General features: G+C 35.4%; 1 protein-coding gene across 7 annotated transcripts in view; it reads left to right on the forward strand.

Moving 5' to 3' along the window:
* The window catches only part of LOC134532707 (uncharacterized), a 150,273-nt gene that overhangs the window by 117,576 nt on the left and 9,605 nt on the right, over positions 1 to 23,092 (forward strand). For 2 of the 7 annotated variants that reach the window (XR_010075173.1, XR_010075172.1), the window contains exons 1-5: positions 589 to 849; positions 6,741 to 6,868; positions 13,596 to 19,890; positions 20,501 to 20,623; positions 21,668 to 21,748. Coding sequence is in view for 5 of the 7 variants with exons in the window: in XM_063369468.1 (XP_063225538.1) it covers positions 733 to 849; positions 6,741 to 6,868; positions 13,596 to 19,890; positions 20,501 to 20,623 (6,663 nt within the window). In the remaining 2 variants the exon portion in view is untranslated. Of the gene's footprint in view, positions 1 to 363; positions 1,023 to 6,740; positions 6,869 to 13,595; positions 19,891 to 20,500; positions 20,624 to 21,667; positions 21,749 to 23,092 lie in introns of those variants that run through there. The other 5 variants (XM_063369470.1, XM_063369471.1, XM_063369472.1 and 2 more) reach the window with 4 other exon arrangements.

The raw sequence follows: 23,092 nt of genomic DNA on the forward strand, positions 1-23,092 counted from the left end.
GTTCTTGTACCTGTTTATGTGTTTGTATTTATGTTTATTTGTATTTTTTTTACATATTCTATACCATTGTATGGTCTATTGAATTAAATAAAAAATCAAATCAAACTCACTGAAATATATAATTTCATTTACTAGGGCAAGGTTACTCATCAAGTGACCAATAAACTTGTTCGTATAGCTATATATATATATGTATATATATAATAGTTATGTTATGTGTATATTTGTGTGTTTATGTTTAAAATATCTTTGTGTACGGACACTTTAATATTATATGTGTATAATACATGTATGCTATACCCTTTTAATTGTGATATGTGTATTTAATCATGATATTGTTTATAACTTTTATCTTACTATGTTATGGATTTAATTTTTATTTTGTATTGTATTGTATATACTGACATGTTCTACACCATTGAGCAATTGCTCATTCATGGTCGACGGAACGCAACTATAAATAAAAATAAAAAAATAAAAATAACGCTTGGACCGTAGTGATGTATGAGGATGAGTGAGCTAAGTAGCTGTGTACTCCTTGGCCATGTGGGCTGAACATCTGGCAACGCTGGCTGCGGGAGCGCTTTCTCTTTCCGAAGGTCTTTCTCCCTCTAATTCCCCTCCTTCGGACAGTAGTGCGTTAGTAGTCGGCTAGCTGTAGGATTGAAGTGAGTGTTGTGCTGGAGTGTGGTGTCTTTGTATTGACTATGGATTACATGTAAACAAAACAAAATGGATACTTCAAGAAAGTGTTCAGAAAAGATTGGAAAAGCTAAACTCACTAGAAGTTTAAGGACTTGGTTGTTGAGCTGTGGTGGTCGACAAAACCGAAGGCGCCATTTGGAGAAGGTAGACCTACATTTTTTGTGTGGGCATGATTACGCAATGTTTTGTTTTTTTACGTGCGCGACTGCGCGTTCTACAAGAATCCAATGCGTAGTCCTCTGGGAGCGGGGAATACGAAGATATTCAAGAAAACAATTTTTATTCTTTTCTGAAAGTTTAGTGTGGGCAACAATTCGGTACGTGTGCAGTATAATTTTGAGTTGTGTTTTGAAAAGTGAAATTTCGTTTAAAGTTCTCACCACTTCACGCGGTCTCTTTTTTTATGTTATATCGAAGGTATGTAGGTATACAATATAAAGTGTGTTTATGACGCATTAAATAAGCTTTTTTTTGTAGCCCTACCAATAATGGTGCATTGTCACGTATCTTCCGAATTTGCGAACGTAGGATTCAATAGTTAATTCGGCCTTGTATATTATGTATTCACAACCATATATCTTACAATTATTTTCGGTAAATTATTTGACAGATATCTTGCATGTATTTTCTTTGATTGTGCTTTAAGACGAAACACGTGGCTGCAAATTTGCAGAATATGATTATTTCCTGGAGCGAAAAAAATTTAAGGTTACCTATACGGTAAAAAAAAAAGGCTCGGTTTTATTATTTGTGCAGCACACATTGCATTTTAATTAGTACAAATCAATGTTTTATAAAATTTACAATATATTCGTTTGTATTCTATCGTATATAAGTAGGTAGTGTATTTATGGTCGTCATTGGTTTTAATTGGTTGGGGAAAGGAATTTGGGGGGGGGGGGGGGCACGTGCCCATGAACTCCCATTAAATACTTTGGAATATTTTAACTCCCTAATGTTGTGGAATTTTTCCCCCCTGTTGACTAGCGTCACACTTAGTGGGCCAGGTTTCAATCTAATCAATTTGCTAGAAAAAACAATTTGATAAGCACCTATCACTGATTTACATTTTTGGAATTTTAAACGTGCCTGATTTGTTTTGTTGTATGGTTACACACAAACTAGGTGTTGCGCTGAATAGAACTAAACAAAAAAAAACATTCAGGTTAAAACAAAACTTCAACTGTTAACAAAATGTGCCAATGAATTTTTACCCATTCGCAGCAATAACTAAAAAATAATAAATGTGCTTTCCAATACATATAACTTAGGTACATTTAATGTAAGAGCATTTTGGCTTTTGTACAATGTTAATTACAAGTCTAATTAATTTTGTGTCCCTAGTTTTACAGCCTAGAATATATGCAATTAGACTGGTTTGATTTTCTATTCCTGACATCAAATTAATTTTCATTGTCCATTTCAGTATTTAAAACTATTTAACATAGGCTAAATTTTTCTGGAAAGCAGCTTATAAAACTCGGTTCTAGCTGCTTAGAGACCTATTAAAGGAATGCACTGTTCACAGAGCTCTAACTGCAAATCTTTGTAATAGTAGCCTTAGCATAGAAACATTGATTTCACACTTTGTCTCCTTGTGTATGATAGTATATGGAGTGGGTAAATTAATTTTTTTTCTTCCTTAAAATTTCTAAAAAAAAAACCAGTACTTCACACTGAGTAAGAAATTGAAACCTAAATAAATCCTCTATTTGGGCCCAAACATGCTGTGGTGTTTTTTAAGGTCTCGCACAATTAAATTTCATGTTAACAAAGTTTAGCACATCAGTATTGTTAAGTTAGGTTCATCCAATGGTACTTGAAGTGGTTGATGGTTAACTGCTTTAACTGCTAGCGTTTGATTTTTCTTTTAACCCTGCTGCTGTGTTCGGGTCCATTTAGACCCAAAACTAATTTAATTCCTTTACAAAAGTTAAAATAATAATGGGATCACACAGTAGCTCGGTGACTTTGTTTTTTTGTTGTATTTTATCGATTTCATGTAATTATAAATTTTTTTTTATAAAAATTTGGTTAGGACTGAAAAATTTCATAAATACTGTGTTAGGGTCTTTTTGGACACTATAGTAAAAAATTATAAAAAAAAACGCAATTATCAGAAGAATCGTCGATGCTAATTTTTCCTAAAAAGTGAAAGAATAGTTCAATCCAACCATCAAGTATTGTTATGTTTTTTTTCAAGCTACTACTCTTATTTTTTTAAATTTTAGTACTTTCTGCTACTGTGTTTGGGTACATTTTTGTGACCAAAATTATTCTTTCCCCCCTCCCCCTCTAAAACGAATGATAATATACGTTTGCAGCGTAGTAGGATTGTTTCTTTTGTAAATATAAATTTGTATTATAACTTTTTGACATAAATGTTGTTCGGAATGAAAATATTTTTATAAATACTATGTTCAGGTCCTTTTAGACCATTCCTATAAAAAATTTCGAAAATGCAGAATCACTATCATTAATGCAATTTTTTATAAAAGAAGAAAAGTGTAAATTTTATCGATGTATGTATTCAAAAATATATCCTTTTTGTTTTTTCAAACTACCCTAATTTTTCAATGTTGTTATATTTTACGTATACAATAACAATGATGAAGGTACGAGCATATCCTAGGTAGCCCTAAAGTTCCAGTAAGTGATACTGATTACTTGTTGGGACTATCCAGCATTGAAATTCACAGGCATTCTCATTTTGAAGGGGCTTGAAAAATATTCTCCCTTTCGGTGGTAATTCCCTTTCCACAGGGGCATTGGCAGGGCTTACCTTTACGATGGGGTTTCCCCTATCGTTGAGGCCTTCCCATTTCTATAGGTTTTCCCCTATCGTTAAGGCCTTCCCATTTCGATGGGGTTTCCCTTATCGTTGAGGCCTTCTCTTTTCACTAGGTAGTGAATTTGTGAAAACCATTGGAAAATATGTGAATATTAAGTAATTCACTTTCGAAATCTGTGAATAGGCCTATGCCCTATTCATTGATTTCTAGTGGTCATTTTCACTGATTAAATTAGTTGAAACTGCTTCATGAATCACTGAACAATCTGTGAACATTCACTAATTCAGATTTAGAATGTAAGTAGAAATTTTCTGGTTAATTAACAAAAATATTTATCTTGGGTATATTTGGACCCAAACACAATGAGTGTGTGTTAAATGTGAACACAGCAGCAGGATTAAAAACCCTTGGTTTTAACCATGACTTTAACTGTGTTTTAAACCATTGTGGTTTAAATCGGCCAACCCTGCTTCTAATCACCTCTAATAAGAACATAGGATCCTCCTTAAGGGGCCCGCCTACCTGGTCACACACACGGTGTGCAGAGCTTCAGGAAAAACAACGCAATTTCAAAACTACTCAAGATATCTGAGTGGGGTGTGTTTACGAAAAGCATTTAAGTATTCGCTGAGGCCCGAAAAGTACTTTTAATTTTGGATCATGTTTTTAAACTGTATTTCTAGAAGAGTTAAAATGGCTGAAACGAGTAATTTTTAGGTGTAAAACAAGTGGTACAGATTCTTGAAAGCACTTAAGGGGCTTGCATTACACCTTTATCTTCATTTCCCCGTAATATAAAAATACGGTCACCGCACAAATTTCACAGTTATCAATTGACGACGAGAAGACTGCGCGCCAGTTCAGAGCCTTGAGCTTAGAGGCGATACCGCGCTAGAAATACCATCGAGCGTCGCGCTTATCATCCCGCCTCACTAACACGTACACCCCTGACGAGGCGGGCCCCTTAAAGGACAGGACAAACTGTTTATTTAACTTGTATGATTTATGTATTGTGGGGTTAAGTATGCAAGTAATGTATCTCCAGTTGCTTGTGAACCCTCACATCTTTGGCGATCTTCAAAAAGCTTGTATTTGAACTACCAACAGATGTCTGTTTAAATATCAACAACCAAGTACTCCAGTCGCTTCTTGGTGCCTACCTTAAAGACCTCACGGAGCCCTGAACCGTCCCTCGACCATGTGACCATGCCATGTTCCTCAGATAATTCCCCCTTCCCATCATGGGCGTCGCAAGGATATATTTTTCGGAGGGGGGACTGCAATTGATTTAGTTGTTGAGGAATATCCATCCCCTGGGGAAAAAAAAGCGGGGGGAGCGGGGGTCCTCCCCCCGGAAAATTTGGGGTTTGAAGGTGCAAAAAGGTGTTTTTAGGCATTTTTCTTTCCTAAATATTCTAATTATAGTGGGTTGCAATATATAATTATTTTTTATAAAAAATATTTTCAGAGAACAAATTTGTATAAACAGTGCTCACACTACCACGATTGGACTAAATGCACCGTGCGCAACATATGGGTTCTATCACAGAAATCATATTTTTAATATAACTACGAAACTAAATATATTATTGGAGGGGACAAAATTGAAGACTTTTATTATTGGGGGGGGGGACGAAATTGAAGACTTTTATTATTGGGGGGGGGGGGGGGCGGGGGCGTGTTTCCCCCCCCCGTGTCCCCCCGGTTACGATGCCCATGCTTCCCATAATGCACAGACCAGGCACGGCAGGCAGGAAAACGTATCTGCATGGCCAAGCACGTGATGGCAAGTGATTCAAGCTTGTAAATTCAGGGTTCCAGAGACAGGGAAAATCTGGAGAACATGGGAAACTCGAGGATTTAAAAAGTTGCTTCAAAGCCTGGAAAACAGGAATATTTGTCAATATCAAGTAAAAAAAAATACTAATTTTTCATGCCACGCACAGCATCTTAATGTCTTAAAACCAAAAGTATTTTAATCATAAATTTACTTGCTGTTTGTAAACCCATATCCAATTTTCACTAACATATAAATTAGTGTAAGGGATTGAAACAACTTGCTGTGTATTAATTTGAAGCAGAAGCAAATATTTTTAGGCCCAGTCATTAGTTTGATCACAATCATTAATGTAAAATTTTAAAGTTTTATAAAACACATTTGTTATATTTATCAGACTGGCAGTGATAATCCTAACTGTATATTGTGCAGGAAAGTTTTTTTTTTTTTTATAATTAATGGTAGTGTATGTGTGTGAAAATTTTTTTTTGATAGTAATTTTAATTTTTGGTAATTTTGTTGTTCTGCCAGTTAGACTGAAGAAGACCATGGGCGAAATTCTATAGGTTTGCCAGAGGGAGCCACTTGGGTTAACGTTTATCATTCTTATTTCACAGTTATGAGTTTGAATGCGTGGGTGGGCCCAGGTCCCCCCCCCCCCCCTCTCCTGTTCCTACCTGCCCATGGATGAGACAGGCATGATATATTTCTATACAAGACAGGGAAAACTCAGGGAAATGAGCCTAAATAAGAATGTGGGAATCCTGTTTATTCATACTTACTTCGTGCACCCCATGCCTCAATCCTTCCAGGAAATGCTTGGGGTCCCTAATCTAGCGGAAAACATGAAGTATCTTGAGAAAAAAATTGGATATAAAAAGGAGGGCGGGTGGTAGGAATCTCAATATATTAAATTTGTGTTTTAAATCTTAAGAATAGCATAATTCATAATTAAATGTTTTTGAATTATTTGGTTTTGTTTTGTGCATTGATATGGTACATCAACTGCTACTGCAGTATTTTGGTCTTTTTTTTATTTAAAGTGTTTTGTTCAGTATGTTTTTGTGTTGTTTTTTGGTCAGCAAGTACACAATGCCTAAACTACTACTCTGCACACACGTAGATTAAAAGCTAAAATTTATTACTCCATTATAAATTTTACTATACAAGTTACGTGCTACAAAGAATTATTAGTTAAATTGATTATTTGGTTAAGTGCATACTGCAACTTAACAACTTAACTTACCAGAACACACCATATTTTGTTGTTAAATTTTGCAGTGTCATATAAGCATATACTTAGAATGTGATGAAATTATTAAAACCCAAACCTTATACCACATCATTGATGGTTGTTTTGTTTTTGCATGTTTTTAGGAGTAGCTATACAACTTATAAATTATGTATTTCATATAATGTTTAAACATGTTAAGACTATAACAATAATGAGTTTTTTTTATTTACAGTTGCGAGAAACACTTGTGGAATTGGGAAACGTACAGACAATGAAGAAGGCAATATTCCAACTCTCTATGAGATGTGAGGTATCAGTGGAGAAACTCACACAAGAGGAAATCAACAAGTATTCAAAGAGGTGAATATAATATTAAATAAAAATATGTGAGCGTGTCCTGCAGTACTCACCAGTGATGTTTAACATATAACCTGGGTAACGAGCAAACTATTGTGTTCTCATATTACAAATATGCTTATAATACGAAACTCTGGCCTCGTGCATGAAATTTAACGTTGAATTTTTTTTTTTAATGATGCAGAGCATGATAAATATGCACAAAATATGTTTTCACTCTACATTTCTGGACACTAATCACACGAACTTCCTACTATAATTTGCTGCTGTAATTGTAAAAGTGGCTATGTTAACTGTTGGAACAATTCAATTAGCAGACGGGATATTCTAAAATACTAAACCCCAGCTTTGAGCGTGATTTTCCACAAGGAATTTTATTAAGATACTTCTATCTTGTTAAAATTCATTAAAATTTTATACTATAATGTTTCCCTTTTGTCTTTGTGAACTCTAAGTTACATATTTCTGTCACGTGCAAGGAATTACTCCGACCAAATGCTCTATTCTGAGAGCTACGATGTTTCACATCAAAAAACTTTTAATTAATACTAGTTTTGACTTAGCATGTCTTTATTTAAATTGGATTCTACCACAAAGTACATTCAGTATAAACTCTTCAACCTTATTTTAGTCCACAGTATTATTAGTAGTACAAATAAATGAATGTTTCTTCTGTTAGGTATTAAATTATTTAGAGTGACGAGTCCTTAATCCAGTACATTTGGAATCAACTACATGCCAGTGATTTTGCCAGATTATCAAATGTCAACATACAGCAAAACCCCTTATTTGCACTTTTCATGGGGACAAAGTAAAAAAGTGTAAAAAGCGGGAAAGTGTAAATAAAGGGAAAAGTATAAAAAGGAGTACAGTTTACCTTATTTAGAATTTTTTTCCTTTTGTTTAATAGCACATACTACAATGCAGGTACAAACACACTAACAGCAAATTTTACTTTAGTATTTAATCAATTATTAATTTACCACATTTGACAAAAATAAAAAAAGAATGAAAGCCAAAATGTTTTTCTGATTACTTCCTAAAAAATAAATTTGAAATTTTCTTCTGCTTGCTTTTTTAGCTGTTCAAGGAGATTATTTGCCTCTCCAAATTATAAATACAGTTGCAACCGGCAGGGTTTATAACAAATACGGGCTACATACACATTGCTCACAGTAAAAAAAATTTTAAGAAAAGGCCGCAAATTGATGAATATTTACCGTCAATAGCGCGCCAAACGCGGAGAAAGGTCATTGTACTTGGTCAGCTGCTGTAACGACGCGGCGGCGCATGCGCACTCTATGCTCCGCCCAGACTCATGACGCCATCAGCCGCCAACCAATAGATGCGAGCTTAGCGGAAAAAAATATAAGCTCCACCTCCCGTGTACCAATTTTATCCAGTTCTAATACCAATTTATTGGTATACGCACCAGTTTTCTCGCTGCCGTGACATGTTCAAGTTTACGTTTATCATGATGTCTTGATACCAATAATTAATTATTTACGATCCCCAGAAATAAATGGTTAGTTTAAAAAATATGGCGTCAACTGTACAATACTTCCCAAATTATAAAAGACGTATAAAACAGTTACCAAGACACCGCTCATTTTATCTTGTGAAGTTTATGTCTCGTACCAGTATTTCGGCTAAGTTGTGACATAAATACAGTATCAGAACTTACAAGCAGCCATGTTTGTACATTCATGAGTTTACGTTTTTCCCTCGTGCATTTTAGATTGTCTCCTGCTATAATTACTCGTACTTTTACACGCCTAGGCTTAAATTATTACATGTTTAGAAATAAAAGCAACTTTTCATGTTATAAAATATGTATATTTTGCTATTTAAAATGTTCATTGCCTACTAGCTCCACGGTATTTTCTGGTTGTTTATGGTTGTTACGTGACGTAAATAGCGGGATTGATTCGATTTTTGAGACGTAATTCGCGGGAAAGTATTGTATTGGACTATATGGGAACCAAACGGGACCTGAAGAATATAGTGCAAATAACGGGAAAACGTAAATAACGGTAACGTAAATAAGGGGTTTCGCTGTAGTTTTAACGGGAATACCAAGTCTGATATGTAACATCCTAGAAAACAGAAGACAGTTTTCTGAAATAACTGATGGTAATGATTAAATTCGAGCAAAAAAATAAATTTGATATGTAACATGCTCGAATACTTGAAAAAAATTATAAATTTTATATTGAAACCTGCTGGAAAACTCGAAACAGTGTACTAAAATAACTGACGGTAATGATTAAATCAGAGTAAAATAATAAAGGCTGGCGGCAGCACAGTAATGAGACCTGGCAGCCAAGCAAGGACAACAGCCGGAAAACACTGAAAATATATAAATGGTAGAAGCTGGATTGGTGCCACGCTACAGATTGTGCTGAACCATAGAATGCCAGATTAAAGACAGTTCATTTCAAAATGCTTGCTTGCAAAATTTTGTCAACTTTGAAGTTGTGGTGGTTGTGATGCAGTTTTATGGTGCTAGGGATGCTAGGTTAAAATCTCAGGTAACTTTAAAGTGCCTCTTTGGACAGACATTGTGAGGAATGAGAAACATGTAAATGCACTACCTAGTCCTTTCAATTTAAAAGTCTTTTATTAGACAATGTAATTGATGGTTGTGTTATAATGACTATAAGTTAAAAAAACGTATGTACCTAGAATTGAATATAATTTCTCATTACCCTGAGAATGATTGGATTACATATCTGAGCTTAATTATGTGGACAACTTAAATTTACATAATTTTCTAGGATATATGAATTTCAATAATTAATGCAGCTGAAAACATTATGTAGCCTACTTATTACCTAAACATTATCACTTTGTGAAAAATATGTTTGTTGAAAAATATGTTCTTTGAACTGCGCAAGTGACCAGTTTTAGCAAACAGTGAGACAATGTAGTAATACATGCTTGCAACACTTTCCTTTGTTCTCAAAGTAGCTGCAAAACAAATTATCACACTTTTTCTATTATTAGTTTTCTGGGGCTGAAGATGGAGTAGATGATCTATGTCATTTTAACGCAGCAATATATTTGTTATGCTTTGTGACATGAATATAGTTTTTTTTTAATTAACATAAACTATGATTGTTAATTCTTTCACTATTCAGGTGTTTTGAGATTGCACAGTTTCTTACAAATTTTAATTCATCTTCTCACTTAAGGTGAGTTAGTCTCTGACATCTTGGATTGTTTTAACGCTACCTATGTTCATTTTATGGCACCGCAAGGCCCAGATCTAGCTTTTTGACCTTGATGAAGTTAACTTGGACAGTTTTTGTTGTTGTTCTTGTAATTATGAAAGCTGTGAGTGCAGGCATGAAACAATAGTTGTTTTCTTTAGAACATACTGTTTATGCTCTGTCAAAAATGTGGATAAATTGCACAAATTGAAATTAAAATAAAAGTTTTAAAATTCCAAGATTGCTGCTGTTTATCCCCTTTAAAATCTTCATTTTTGACTGAATTTTTTCAACTCAAATCTATCTGCTTTAACAAAAAATTTTTCTTTGCTATCTAGTAACTATATGATGGCATTCTTCTCCGTGCAATCTGGTGAATTTGTTACCTAACTTTCTATTATCTTTGAAAGATTTGTGCAATGGGAGTGCATGACTTGATGTAGGCTTTTGGACATACGCCATTGCTTAGCACATGTATGTCTGCAGAAGAAAAATTCCAAAAAAAAACACAAATGACAAAAAACACAAATTAAGCAAAAATTGCTGTAATCAGGATTTAACACCACACAATATTCCACAACAGGAATATGGTCAACAAACAAGGAAAAAACAAAGAAAAATGGACTAACAGAACGAAAAAATCCCCACAAATGATGACAGCACAAAAATTCCGAACCCATAAAAATTCAACACAACAGTGTTTGGGTTCGGAATTTTTGTGCTGTCATCATTTGTGGGGATTTTTTCGTTCTGTTAGTCCATTTTTCTTTGTTTTTTCCTTGTTTGTTGACCATATTCCTGTTGTGGAATATTGTGTGGCGTTAAATCCTGACAACAGCAATTTTTGCTTAATTTGTGTTTTTTTTTTAGTTTTCTTCTGCAGACATACATGTGCTAAGAAATGGCGTATGTCCAAAAGCCTACATCAAGTCACCTAACTTTCTGCTCTTTGATATCTTGTAACAGATAGCATTCTTCTCTATATAATTTGGTGGGCATCTTTTGTGTTACTACAGACTGCGAACTTTACACAATGATATGAAGTGGGCAAAATAAATACAGTCACTCTTTTATTCTGTTTTTGTATTGCAAATTATTAATTCACTGCTTGCTTTAATCAGTTGTCAGTGTTTTCGGTCTCTGATGGGTATAATTTTTCTCTAAAACATAACCTAAAACTTGGATTGTTTCTGTGAGTAATGTGATATGCTTACTGATGAATACATGCTTATCTTATTGGAAATTGTGGACTAATGTGCAATAGTATCAAATAAATATTTATTAATTTAAAAGTGTTAAGTAAAATAAATTTTTATTTCATTCAAGTTTTCATCATACAGCTGCATTAAAAAAATCCTGTTGTCTTAAACACCCAGTGTTTAGGTATGACATTTCTACTAATAAATGAACTTAATTAAGATGATAGTAAAATTGTGGACATAATTTTGCCCTTGTATAAAAGTAAGAAATATGAATTAATTTTTAATTGCTAATTTATTGCAAAAAAATAACAAAAAATTGTCATCCATATTTTTGTGAAAAACATGTCTTAGTTAAGAAGGTTTATATTATGAATACATTCTAATGACAGTCCACCTTTACAAATAACTTATATTAAAACTGCCTAAAGCATATTTACTTTTTAAACTATTTTTTTTCTTTCTCCACATATGTATATCACTAGTAATTTTTAAAGTGGTTAAATTACCTTTACTCTTTGCTAAAATTTATTTGATCATTGACTCTGAAATGTTGCGTAACACTAGTTTTTTCAGCATTAGTGTATTTTAATCTATACAACTTTTTTCTTTACTGAGATGTGTTACGACTTTCTACACAATCTCCTGTACTTAATCCTTATGTTTATATGCTATTTAAATCCTTGTGTAGAAGCTGTTAGGTAAATTTTGGTGATAAACAATGGGGAACAAATATGATTTTTTATCTGCATCTTATTCTTCTAATAACCATGAACAAATATCACAATTTATTTTTTTGCTTAAAAATTTGTATTTTTCAATAAAGAAAAGTTTTAAGTAGGTATCAATTTAAAATTCTTGCAGAAACGCTTCACTTCTAATGGCAGGTCTGTGACATTAATTTGCTGCGCTCTAGCATTCTCAATAGGCACATGGGTAAGAACGACTCAAAACACACAATGTGTCGGCACTGCATCCAAAACAAAATTCTTAATATTTTGTTTGAAAACCATGTGTATCAAACACATCCCAAAATATTTTAAAATTATTTTGTTCTTGACTTGAAGGAAATAAATATAAATCTCTGCGGTCAGGCTGTGCTAGATGTGACAATCGGGACAGTACAGCAGTAATTATTTTCTATTTGTATTTAGTATGTTAAATATATGGGCATATAAACATATACATTTTATCCTTGGAACTAAATGTAAATTCAGTTGTAGTTGTTGAAAAGACCTAGGTCTAAGAGAGAATCGAATTAAGTGTTATTTGTAGGCCTACTAGGTATATAGTTTGTTTTTTCGAAAGTGGTAACATTTTTAAGAGTACATGTAGGTGTAAATAATGTATAAGAACTATTGACTGCTCATACTTGACTTCGCTGGATGTAGTCAGCCTAACTGCATTATTATCATAAATTCTTAATAAAAGTATTTCAATAACAAATAAGTTTTTGGCTCCGTATGGTTAAATAATCCACAGGAAATTGTATGCATTTTTTCAACATAATAAGTAAATCATGCATGAAACGGTTCTTTGTTACATTATTGAACTTGGCCAATGTTACCATACCTGCTGTACACATTTAATGGGTTTTGGTGTATTCTATTCTGCTTTGAAATGGGAGGTTAGAGGCGAGGATTGCGTCATGAGTCAAGCCGATAAAAGAAGATTAAAATTCTGACATTTAAAATGGACTTTGTGTGTATGTGTGTGGCTGTGTGTGAGAGAGAGAAAAGGAGGGGGGGGGGGGGGTTGTAAGTTTCTGCCTCGATTATTTTATTTAGCCCTAATCATAAATTTTGATAGATTATTTTAATAAAATACCCAACACATACATGTTCCTTATGAAGTGTTACAGTATGTTAGCAGGTAGCATGTCTCAAGCTGGCTTGCTCACTTGTGTAGGGAAATTTATCTGCAGGGTATTCAAATGTGGTAATACTTTTCCTTGTTTTCAAATAACAGGCTTACTCCTTCTGTTTCTGGATGTCAGATTCTGATGTCACTTTTCTTTCTCCCTGGAATTATTTTTACAGATTTTGACTAATTCGTAGTATGTGCATGTATAATCGAAAGTCTTTTTCCTGCAATTTTTTTTTGTATTTTGTTACATAAAAGACTACCTATTTATATACATTTGATATTCATAATTTATAAATTTTATAAAGAAAATAAAGTAATTATGGCAACACAATTTGTAGTGGATATTAACTGTTTTGTTTTAAAAAGTGTTTTTTTTTTTTTTTTTTTTTTTTTCATTTTACAAATAGCCTTGACTTGAGAATATTCACTAAACAAAGAAAACTTATGTTTCAGGAACAAACATCATAAACCGAAAAGGAAACTGACTTTTGTTCATGATGGGCTGAATAAGAAGCGGAAGATAAGATCACTGCCACACCAGTCAGCATGTGTCAGCAAGCTACAAAATGGAAGTGGTTTTATTTGTCATACAGGAAATTTTGCCCATTCAAATGTAACCAATGGTTTACCTGCACCACATTTGGAACAAGATCACCAAAATAAAGCAAGTTTGGGTTTGGCTGTGAACGAACCTCAGGAACTACATGCTTCACAGAGTGTACCTAGTTCTGTTTTGAACATCCAAAGAAATGGAATGACACTTCAAAGTGATGGAACAGACTGGAACAGGAATTGTGTGGGTATAAATAGTTTGTCTGTTGTATCACCGAACCCGGGGATGGATACAAGTAGGCTGCAGGATTATACAGATGTGTCATCTGGAGGAACCATCAGCACAGAAATGCAGAAAAAGATAAACATGAAAACATTAAGTGAAAAATTTCAAATAACTGGATTAGAAATCAAGCCAGCGAAAGCAGTGCCAACCTCTACGAATGGAGTCCATAATACTTGGGGACGAAGTGTTTCTCTGGATATCAAACCATCTTATTTGCTGAAGACAACTGAAGCAGAAATTAACAGCAATAACACAATGAGTTTAAAGCCAGCATCCTCTGGGAAATGTGAAAATAGTTTGTCAGATGGATCAAAAAAATCTTATGCTGTTATGCATGCTGGTAAAATGCAAGCTCGCTCTAATAACATTTTGTCTCATCCAGCCACATCAAACACTGGTGCAACAGCCAATATGTCTATTGAAGATGCAGCAGTGGCCCAACTTCCACCCGGTACAACACTGACATTGCAATCCATTTCTGCCAAGAAGGTGCCAGTCACCAATGAAAACAGTGCCAGCTACCCTGTGTTTGACAAAAAATCAAATACATACAAATATTCAAGTGATAGGTCCTCTTCAGTATCAAAAGAAAATTGTAATGGGAGAGTTGGGGTCAGTAATGATCATCCTAAGAATAAAAATTTCCATAAAAATGAATCAATTAATAATATTACTTTTCACACTGATAAGTTTGCTACTGAAAAACCTAAAAATAACAGGGTTTTGCTGTCATCAGATTCCCAAACAAAAATCAGTGATGTCTTTATCAAGACTGAAGTAGATCTAAATAATCCACATTTTGTGCTGAATGTACAAGAGAACTCAGTTATTCGTAACCCTTCCCTCAGTAACCATATACCAGAATCTCCTCAAACATATTTAGATATGCCAGATATATCAGATAAAATTTCAAGTTCCACTTCTAAGCTAGTTTCTCACGTTTGGAAAAGAAGCAATAGTGAAACACACAAAATGAGTAAATTTATTCCACTTCAAAGAAGGCATTCTCTTGATCAGTACAGCGATGGTGGGCAACGTTTCTTGGAGTATCCCATGCAACTGCAAAAAGATAAGACCATTAAACATCCTGATTCTACACAATACCATCACAGACAACGGCCTAACATTTTTAGGAAAACACACGTGTTGGAGCGCAACGTAAATTGTGGTAGTGCTTCAAACAAAACTGATTGTATGCTTTCTTCCCAAACTTTATCAAAAGATTTGCCTGGTTCTGCATCACAGGCTGATTGTGCCAATCACATAGAAGGAAAGGAAAAGCACACATCTGTACAAATCCAACAAAATTCAGCCCAGTACAATTCCAACAGCATGATGCCAAGTCAAAGTAAAAATGTCCAAGTCAAAAATGAGGACTGTGAAGAAAATCCAGAGGAAAGTACGTGCAAAGAAACAAAAATATTATCTGTTGTTAATTCATCTAGAAGCAAATGCCTTTCAAGAAGGCATTCTTCTTGCACTTCTAACCATTCTTCACTGAAAAAGAAATTGAAGCTTTTATTTGGTGAAAGTGATGAAGATATTGTATTAGACGACAACTGCCCTTCACCTGAAAAGATTTTTAGAAGACTTTCAAACACAAATTTTAACATGTCCTCTCCAACACATGAAGTTTCAAAGATCAGCACAAGTAGTAAACCATCAATATCTGAAAATTTAACTCTTGATGCAGGAAATTTGGTGCAGTTAGATCTCAGCGGTTCAAGCATTGATAAATTATTTCCAAGTGCTGCTGATAATGAAGGTGGTAATTCAGATAAAATACAAATTCTTCCTCACCTAGATGACATCAATTCCAATCTAACTACTTTGGATGCTATTGACACTCATAATGGTCAAAATCATGCAGAGCAAACAGATTCTATGGAAATACATTCAGAATCATTTATACAGAATGATGTTCTGCCAATTCCTATTTTAACACAATGCATTACAACAGAGAACAGTGGAAGTAGTGATACATCAGAGAAAACTCAGCTGCACTTACAGTCTGCAGTTAGTGATTCCCTTGAAAATGTAATTTTAACACATTCCTCTGTAAACTTGTCTGAAATAAATGATGCTGTTACTACAAATAATGATTTAGAGTCAAGTGGTTCTGCCAAAATTCAGCCAGATGATCCACAAAGTAAATGTGATGGTCTTTTAAACAATTCTGCATTGTTCGATGAAGTTTCAACAGATAATGCTGAGTTTCGTGGTTTCCAGACACAGTTGCCTTCTGGTAATGATGTAGTTACCCCGAAAATTCCCTCGGAAAATGTACCTCATTATCCGCAAACACAGAAGACTTCTGAAGCAAATGGCTGGGTTCATTGCAGATCAGGTGAAATGTTGTCACCCGTGAAATCTGCTGTACTTGAGGTGTCCATTAAAGTACTTGATGCAGCACATAGTGACAGGCTCAGCTTGGATGTCAGTCAAGTTCTTGAAACCAATAAACCTGGTGGAACTGGATCACCCCTTGATTTGGATTGTAACAATCATGCTCGGCCATCCAACAGTACAGATCCATTTGATGGAAATGATGCAAGCATGGTCTCAGATGTGCAGGCCCAACAGCCAGAAAATAATGAATCTACCATAGCAGCTCCTATGATGGAGGCACAGTTGCCTGCATGCTCAGAGGATAATAGTATAAGCAATAGCTTGAATGAGAGTTCTAGCTCAGAAAATGTCTATGAGATAAAAGAGTCAGCAGGTACATTGTCAACTGAAGTACAGAGTGAAATAGTCAAAAATATGTCTGTCTGTGAAAATGTTGCCACTGTAGATTCTGCTGGACCAGTAGAACAGGTGAAACCATTATGTTGTACCAAAGATAGTATTAGTGAAACGGTGGAAGTGATTGCTCCACATTTGCCAGTTAAACAGGAGATTAATTGTGATAAAATTAAAAATAACTTGTGTGAAGCAGACGGTGGTTATACAACTGTAAATGATCCTCTGCCTTTGAATAGTGATGTTGAGGCTGCAAAAGAGATTGTTGACTGTCCCTCTCACCATGAGCGAGGAAATTCTATTGGAATGTCATCTGCTCTGAGTGTAGCTAACTGTCTAAGTTCTAATCACTTGAAAGAAAGAATGGAAAAAGTGAATTCATCTGTTACAGTCACTGCACAGAATTGCCTGAATCAAAATGTGACTAATTCTCCAGTAATGGATAGTCAAATTCCTCAGGGGAATCTCGACCAAGAAATAGTTGCAAGAAACGATGCTGTTGAAGCTGCTCCTGTGAACGCGAATGTTCAACCTGGTTCTCCGAAGAATATTGTTCCAAATGATCCTGCTCCAAATAATTGTCATATTGGAACCATACGAGTGAAAGATGTTAATTCTTTGGTTGAACCTGCATTAGCAAGAGTACAGCAGTATGACTTTAATTCCAAGGCATTTGAAAAATTCACTGTTGTTGTTTTCACAATATTGCAGAACAGAAGTCGTTTTATTCAGCGCCAGGCAGAAGCACAGATGTTACCAGAAGAGTACAGTAAGATTGAGTATGAATCAGCTTTAAGAGACTATACAGTTACTCTCTATGGTCGGGAATTGATGTTCACTGATTTTGTATTAGAAAATTATGGTTCATTGACAGAAGAAATATGCATGGCAACTTTATCAAGAATTGAATCTGTGTATGGTAAAAAATATTCATATGATGATTTTCAGATTTGTTTAAAGGACCTCAATAAGTTGAGAATCAATCGTTTAACACAGGAATATAAAAAAAAATGTGAAAGAAACTCTGTGTCTGGGAAAGTTGATTCAAGACCGTGGGGAGTGGATTCTACAGATAATTCAACCCATTCCAAACCTATTGGTGTTCATCAAGAGTCTGGTAATGTTTCAGACAGAGTTAATATAAATTATGTTAACCACCAGATGCCTGCTGTAGAGCCTCAGCCACAGTTCCGTGCACTAGATCAACACACCAATGCAGTTGGCAATACCAGTGTTGTGAAAAAGCCCTTAAAAACTTATTCTCGGGCCTCTCTTTTGGGAACACTTCTAGAAGATTCTAATACACAACAGAATTCACAAATGCAAGGCTTTAGCAGCAGTAGTAATCCAGTCGGTATTCAGCAACACACAGTAAGCTTGCTTTCAAATGTATTGCAATCTAGAACAAACACTGTATCAGTTGTGAATAAAACTGTTCATAATGTTGAGTCAACTCAGAGTAGCGGTAATCTCTTGAAGACTGCCTCCAATGTGGCTAGTGGAAAAAAAGGAAGCACAACCACATATCATAACCATGCCCAGCCCCAACATATTCAGCAGCTACAGAATGAAAAATCTTCTATGGACTACAGAAGGAAACAACAAGAACTACAAGTCACTGCCTACAGACCTACTGAAAATGGAACATCTGTTATTACTCAGGCAAATAGGCCTCTTGGGAATATGCATTACGTAAACACTGAAATTGGCCTTGCTACTATATCCATAGGAAAGGAAGCTACAACTACTCCAGTTTTTAATTACCCTGCTAATGCACAACTGACTACACGGAACAGATACGAACCATCACAGTTGATAAGTAATGTTACTGGTAAAAATCAAAACAGGCAGCTTGCATCAAAGGAAGCTGTTACGAACCAACCACGTGTTCCAAATTCAGCATATTCAAAGAACAATGACATGGCAGTTTCTGGTGCAAGTAGCCAAAGAGTTGTTAGTAAAGCAATCACTTGTAGTGGCAATAACTCTCAATCTGTTTATATTGAGCAGTTGCAGTCAACAGTGAATCATTACACACCATACATAGGCACATCACAGGTGTATTGCCCACCAGTTGTGCAAGCTACATATAAAAGCACAGATCCTACTGCACAGGCTTACCAGTCAACTGTGACTCACCATCAAGCTTCAGGTGTGCTTCCCACCTACGACGAGGTATTACGTACCAAACAATTCACTCAAAACCTTTGTTCATCATACACACAGCCGTTTTCAACAAATGTTGGTCAACAGCTACAGCATTCTACTGCGGCACCTGTTAATCATACATCAGAGCAATTGAATAACATCCATCCCCATCTAGCGAACGAGAACTTGTATTCGACTAGTACCGTGAGGAGTTCTCATAATTTGTCGAGCAGTCCGTACCAAGCACAGAATTATTTGCAACACAGTAATCTCGCAAATAATGTTTCACAGGTCCAAAGCAATTCTTTTCCAAATGTGTCGCAGATGCAAAGCAATGCTTTTCCAAATAATATTTCGCAGGTCCAAAGCAATACTTTTCAGCAATATTCAAGCTTGCCTTCCCAACAGTACGCAGTCAGTAGTAGTCAACAGGTTAATAATTTTCGGCAGAATGTTGCCCTGAATACTTACCATCTCGGTCAGGTATCTAACAGGCAGTATACTCCCAACATATCTCAGCAGACTGCTTCAGCTGCCTATCAGTTGTACCAGAGAGGCGCCACAGCACCCAACGTGTCCCTGGTTCCTAGCGGTCACCTGCAGGCCAGTTCGCTCGGTCGGCCCGGTGCCGCAGAGAACGCCAGGCAGGCAGCGTACGGCCACCCCACCGGTGCTGCTGCCCAGGTGACGGCCGACGCCCTCCGCCAGCAGGCCGCTGCGCTGGAACTGCAAAAGCTGCTGCTCACGAGCGACGCATCGAAAAGTGCGCAGAGGGTTGCGAGGAGAGCACAGCGTGCGTCCCTTGGACAGCAAAGTGCGCAGAGGGCAGCGGGTTCGAACTATGCGGTGGGTGAACATCAGGCAGTGCAGTCGGGAGGTTCCTCGGTGGACCATCAGCAGTATCAGCAGCATGCGCTGCCCGGGCAAGCAAGCTACGCTGCCAGCTCCAGCGTGGGGTTCGTTCCCCCTCCTGAGCAGGTCGCGGCAGCTGCGGACAATAACCTGGATGACGTTATTTTGGTGAGTTTTTGTGAACAAACAATGGAATCTTAACACAGATTAGTTTGTGTTGGGAGGGATTGGTAATTTTGTTATTTACGGCTTAAAAGGCAGTGCCAGCTTTCTTGAAATGTTGCTTTTATTGGTAGAATATTTAAAAATGACAATATGTTAAATTTTGTGAAAATTCTTATGCAGTACTTATTTTTTAGAGTGATGGGTTGATATTTGTTTTATTGAAAACATATTGCATGTAAATAAAGTTCTTTATAAGAGTTTTAAATATGTACTATAAGAATAAACAAATTTATCTTTAATGACTTTTTTTGGTTATGAGGAAACAAATATTAATTTTTTATATGATGTATTATATGTTTTAAAAATTATTTTGGATTGTATCATTTAGATGTACATATAGTGCAAGTGCTTTCAAACCAAGTTAAATTTAAATAATATAAATAAAAATAATAAATTTCTCAGTAATATTTAAGAAAGGTTTTACATACTATTTTTTTTTGCAGAGAAATGAAAACAAAAGTATTTGGTTAACTTTTTGAGTTAGTACATTTAAATATTTTTGAGGTGATTGCAATGGAACAAGAATGTTCTATTTGATCTGTTCATGTTGCAGGTTTATGAGCAACGTTCAAATGAACCAAGGACTGTATCGCGAGATAGTGGCTACACCACTCCTTCGCCCAGGGTTGCGACAAATGCTGTTACAAACGTAATTGATGCGATGGATTGTGAAGAAGTGAGTAGTTCTGTTTTAAATGTTGTTGGTTAGTGAGCTCATGAGAGAAAGAGCACCATATTTGAGTACAATATTTCATATTTGTAAAATGAAATTCTAGACATTAAATATTTATATTTATTTATTAAACCTATAAATTTTCATATTTGATAGGCATGCACACACATTTGTGTTAAGTTAGTTAAGTGAGTATAGTTATGCTGATGCAGGAATATCAGAGAATATATATTTTAAGTGTGTGCATGTGTTTGTGCACCTGTAATAGTTTCATGTGCTCTAGTCATTGTTTTGTGTGTGTGCTTGGAAGAGATGACAGTGAGGGTGAAAGAGTGTGAGTGAGTAGTTTAGAGTGAATGTGTGATAGGGGTATGGTGAAGGGTGCATATGTGTAATAGTGTTGGGGGAAGCGAGCAGTGTTGGCGTAAAGGGAGCGAATGTGTGATAAGTGTTGGGACGAAGGGAGCGAAAGTGTGATAAGTGTTGGGGGGAAGGGAGCGAATGTGTGATAAGTGTTGGGGCGAAGGGAGCGAAAGTGTGATAAGTGTTGGGGGAAGGAAGCATTTGTGTGATAGTGTTTGGGGAAGGGAGTGAATGTGTGATAGTGTTGGGGAGGGAAGGGAGCGAATGTGTGATAGTGTTGGGGGAAGGGAGCATATGTGTGATAGTGTTTGGGGAAAGGAGCATATGTGTGATAGTGTTGGGGAAGGGAGTGAATGTGTGATAGTATTGTGGAGGGAAGGGAGTGAATATGTGAGAAATATGTTAAAATATTTTTGAACAGATATCCATAAATTGATTTTACACAAATCCTGAACAATATAAAAAGTTTCCTACATACCTAGTAAAAGGCTTATTTAGTATTTAGTTTTTAATCTAATGCTTGTGTCATTTAAAATGTTATTTTATGTAGTTTTGTATATTATGACTGCTTTTAAATACCCTGTAAGCTAGAGTGGATCGCTTTTATATTATAACACATTAAATGGATACAAAAATCTGTGTGTGCAGTGATCTCTAGTTTTTAATGACTTGGTATCTCTGTAGATTCGCAGCCTTCTCAATTCTGCTCTTCATAGCGCTGAAAGAGATGGTTTTGGTGCCCATCCGTGGTACAGCGTGACATAGGTGTGTAAACATTATATCCAGGGCATGCACTATTACTTGGTCTTGCTGACGGTCACTGGGGGGCATGTGGAGTCAGCTACTAAACTCGCTCGTAACGAATATATATTATACATACATTTTGGGAGCATATTTGAGTTGTGGAGAGACATTATTTTAATGCTATTGGGAATAACTATCCAGAATTTTGTTTTAACTACATAAAAAAAGAGTACTATAAATGAGAGGTGGTGGTGTAAACTGGCATTCTTGTGGCAACTCCAGTTTCGAAATTCCAGTCCACCTGAATGGTATGTCGAGTGAGTTAGTTATTTGATGGAGAAAAAGTGAGACTAACCATTTACTCTTCCACACTATTCGAGAAAACCAGGTGTTTGTAATATATAAATAATTTACTGTGAGAAACTGTTTATAAGATATTCTTTCGTTGGAAGTTTATTAGGAAGGCAGTTACAGGATCAGCTAATGTTTTCTGTACTTGAAGAAGTAACCATTTCATTTTTTAACCCTTGTTTTGAAATCAAATCCGAATTTTGAAGAAGAAAAAAGTTGAAGGCGATACTAAACATTTTTCTGTCAACTTAAACGGAATCTAGTTTTGTTGTGGCAACATTTACACACATGCATGCACTCTTCTTACCGTCTTACCAGTACTCATTCATATCTTCTATCCTTCTGCTCTTTCCTTGCTGATTCCTGCATGCACTACAACACACACTAGGGCTGGTTTAACATCAGGCTGTGCACCTCGAATATTCAACTATGTAGTTGAAAACATTGTTGTAAAAGCTACATTTTTGTGTTAGAAAATTGTATAATTACGTGAGTAGGTTTTTTAAACACCTGAAATGCCAAATGCCAGATATATGTGTATGATTTTGCAAAACTTTGCACTTTATTAAAAAATTACATAGATTTTTGAATGTCCTTTTGTTCAGAATTATTAATGTACATAATTGCGAGAATATTTTTAGATAGGTAAAGTCGTCAAAAATTCTGGATACTTCAATGATAAATGACCAAATTGATCATTTAATGACGCAGTCAACTTAGTGAAGTTGTCAAAATTGCATCAACTGTGGCATGGTTACATTGTGTATATATATAATTAGTAAAAATGTGTTTCTTGGTGTTGTAAATATGTTCCAAACAAATTTTTAAATATTACATGTTTTGCCACAACCAAGAAATGGATGTGCATTTCATAATTTTCTGTTTTATATTTAATTTAATATGTTTAGGTATAAAAAATTGAAATTGTAACCTTCAGAGTGTATTGTTTATTTTAGATTTTAGTCCACATTAATGATAACCATTTTTTCCTCTGGCATTTTAATATATGGTCAT

Source organism: Bacillus rossius, chromosome 6 (assembly GCF_032445375.1).
Source record: "Bacillus rossius redtenbacheri isolate Brsri chromosome 6, Brsri_v3, whole genome shotgun sequence".
Classification (NCBI taxonomy): domain Eukaryota; kingdom Metazoa; phylum Arthropoda; class Insecta; order Phasmatodea; family Bacillidae; genus Bacillus; species Bacillus rossius.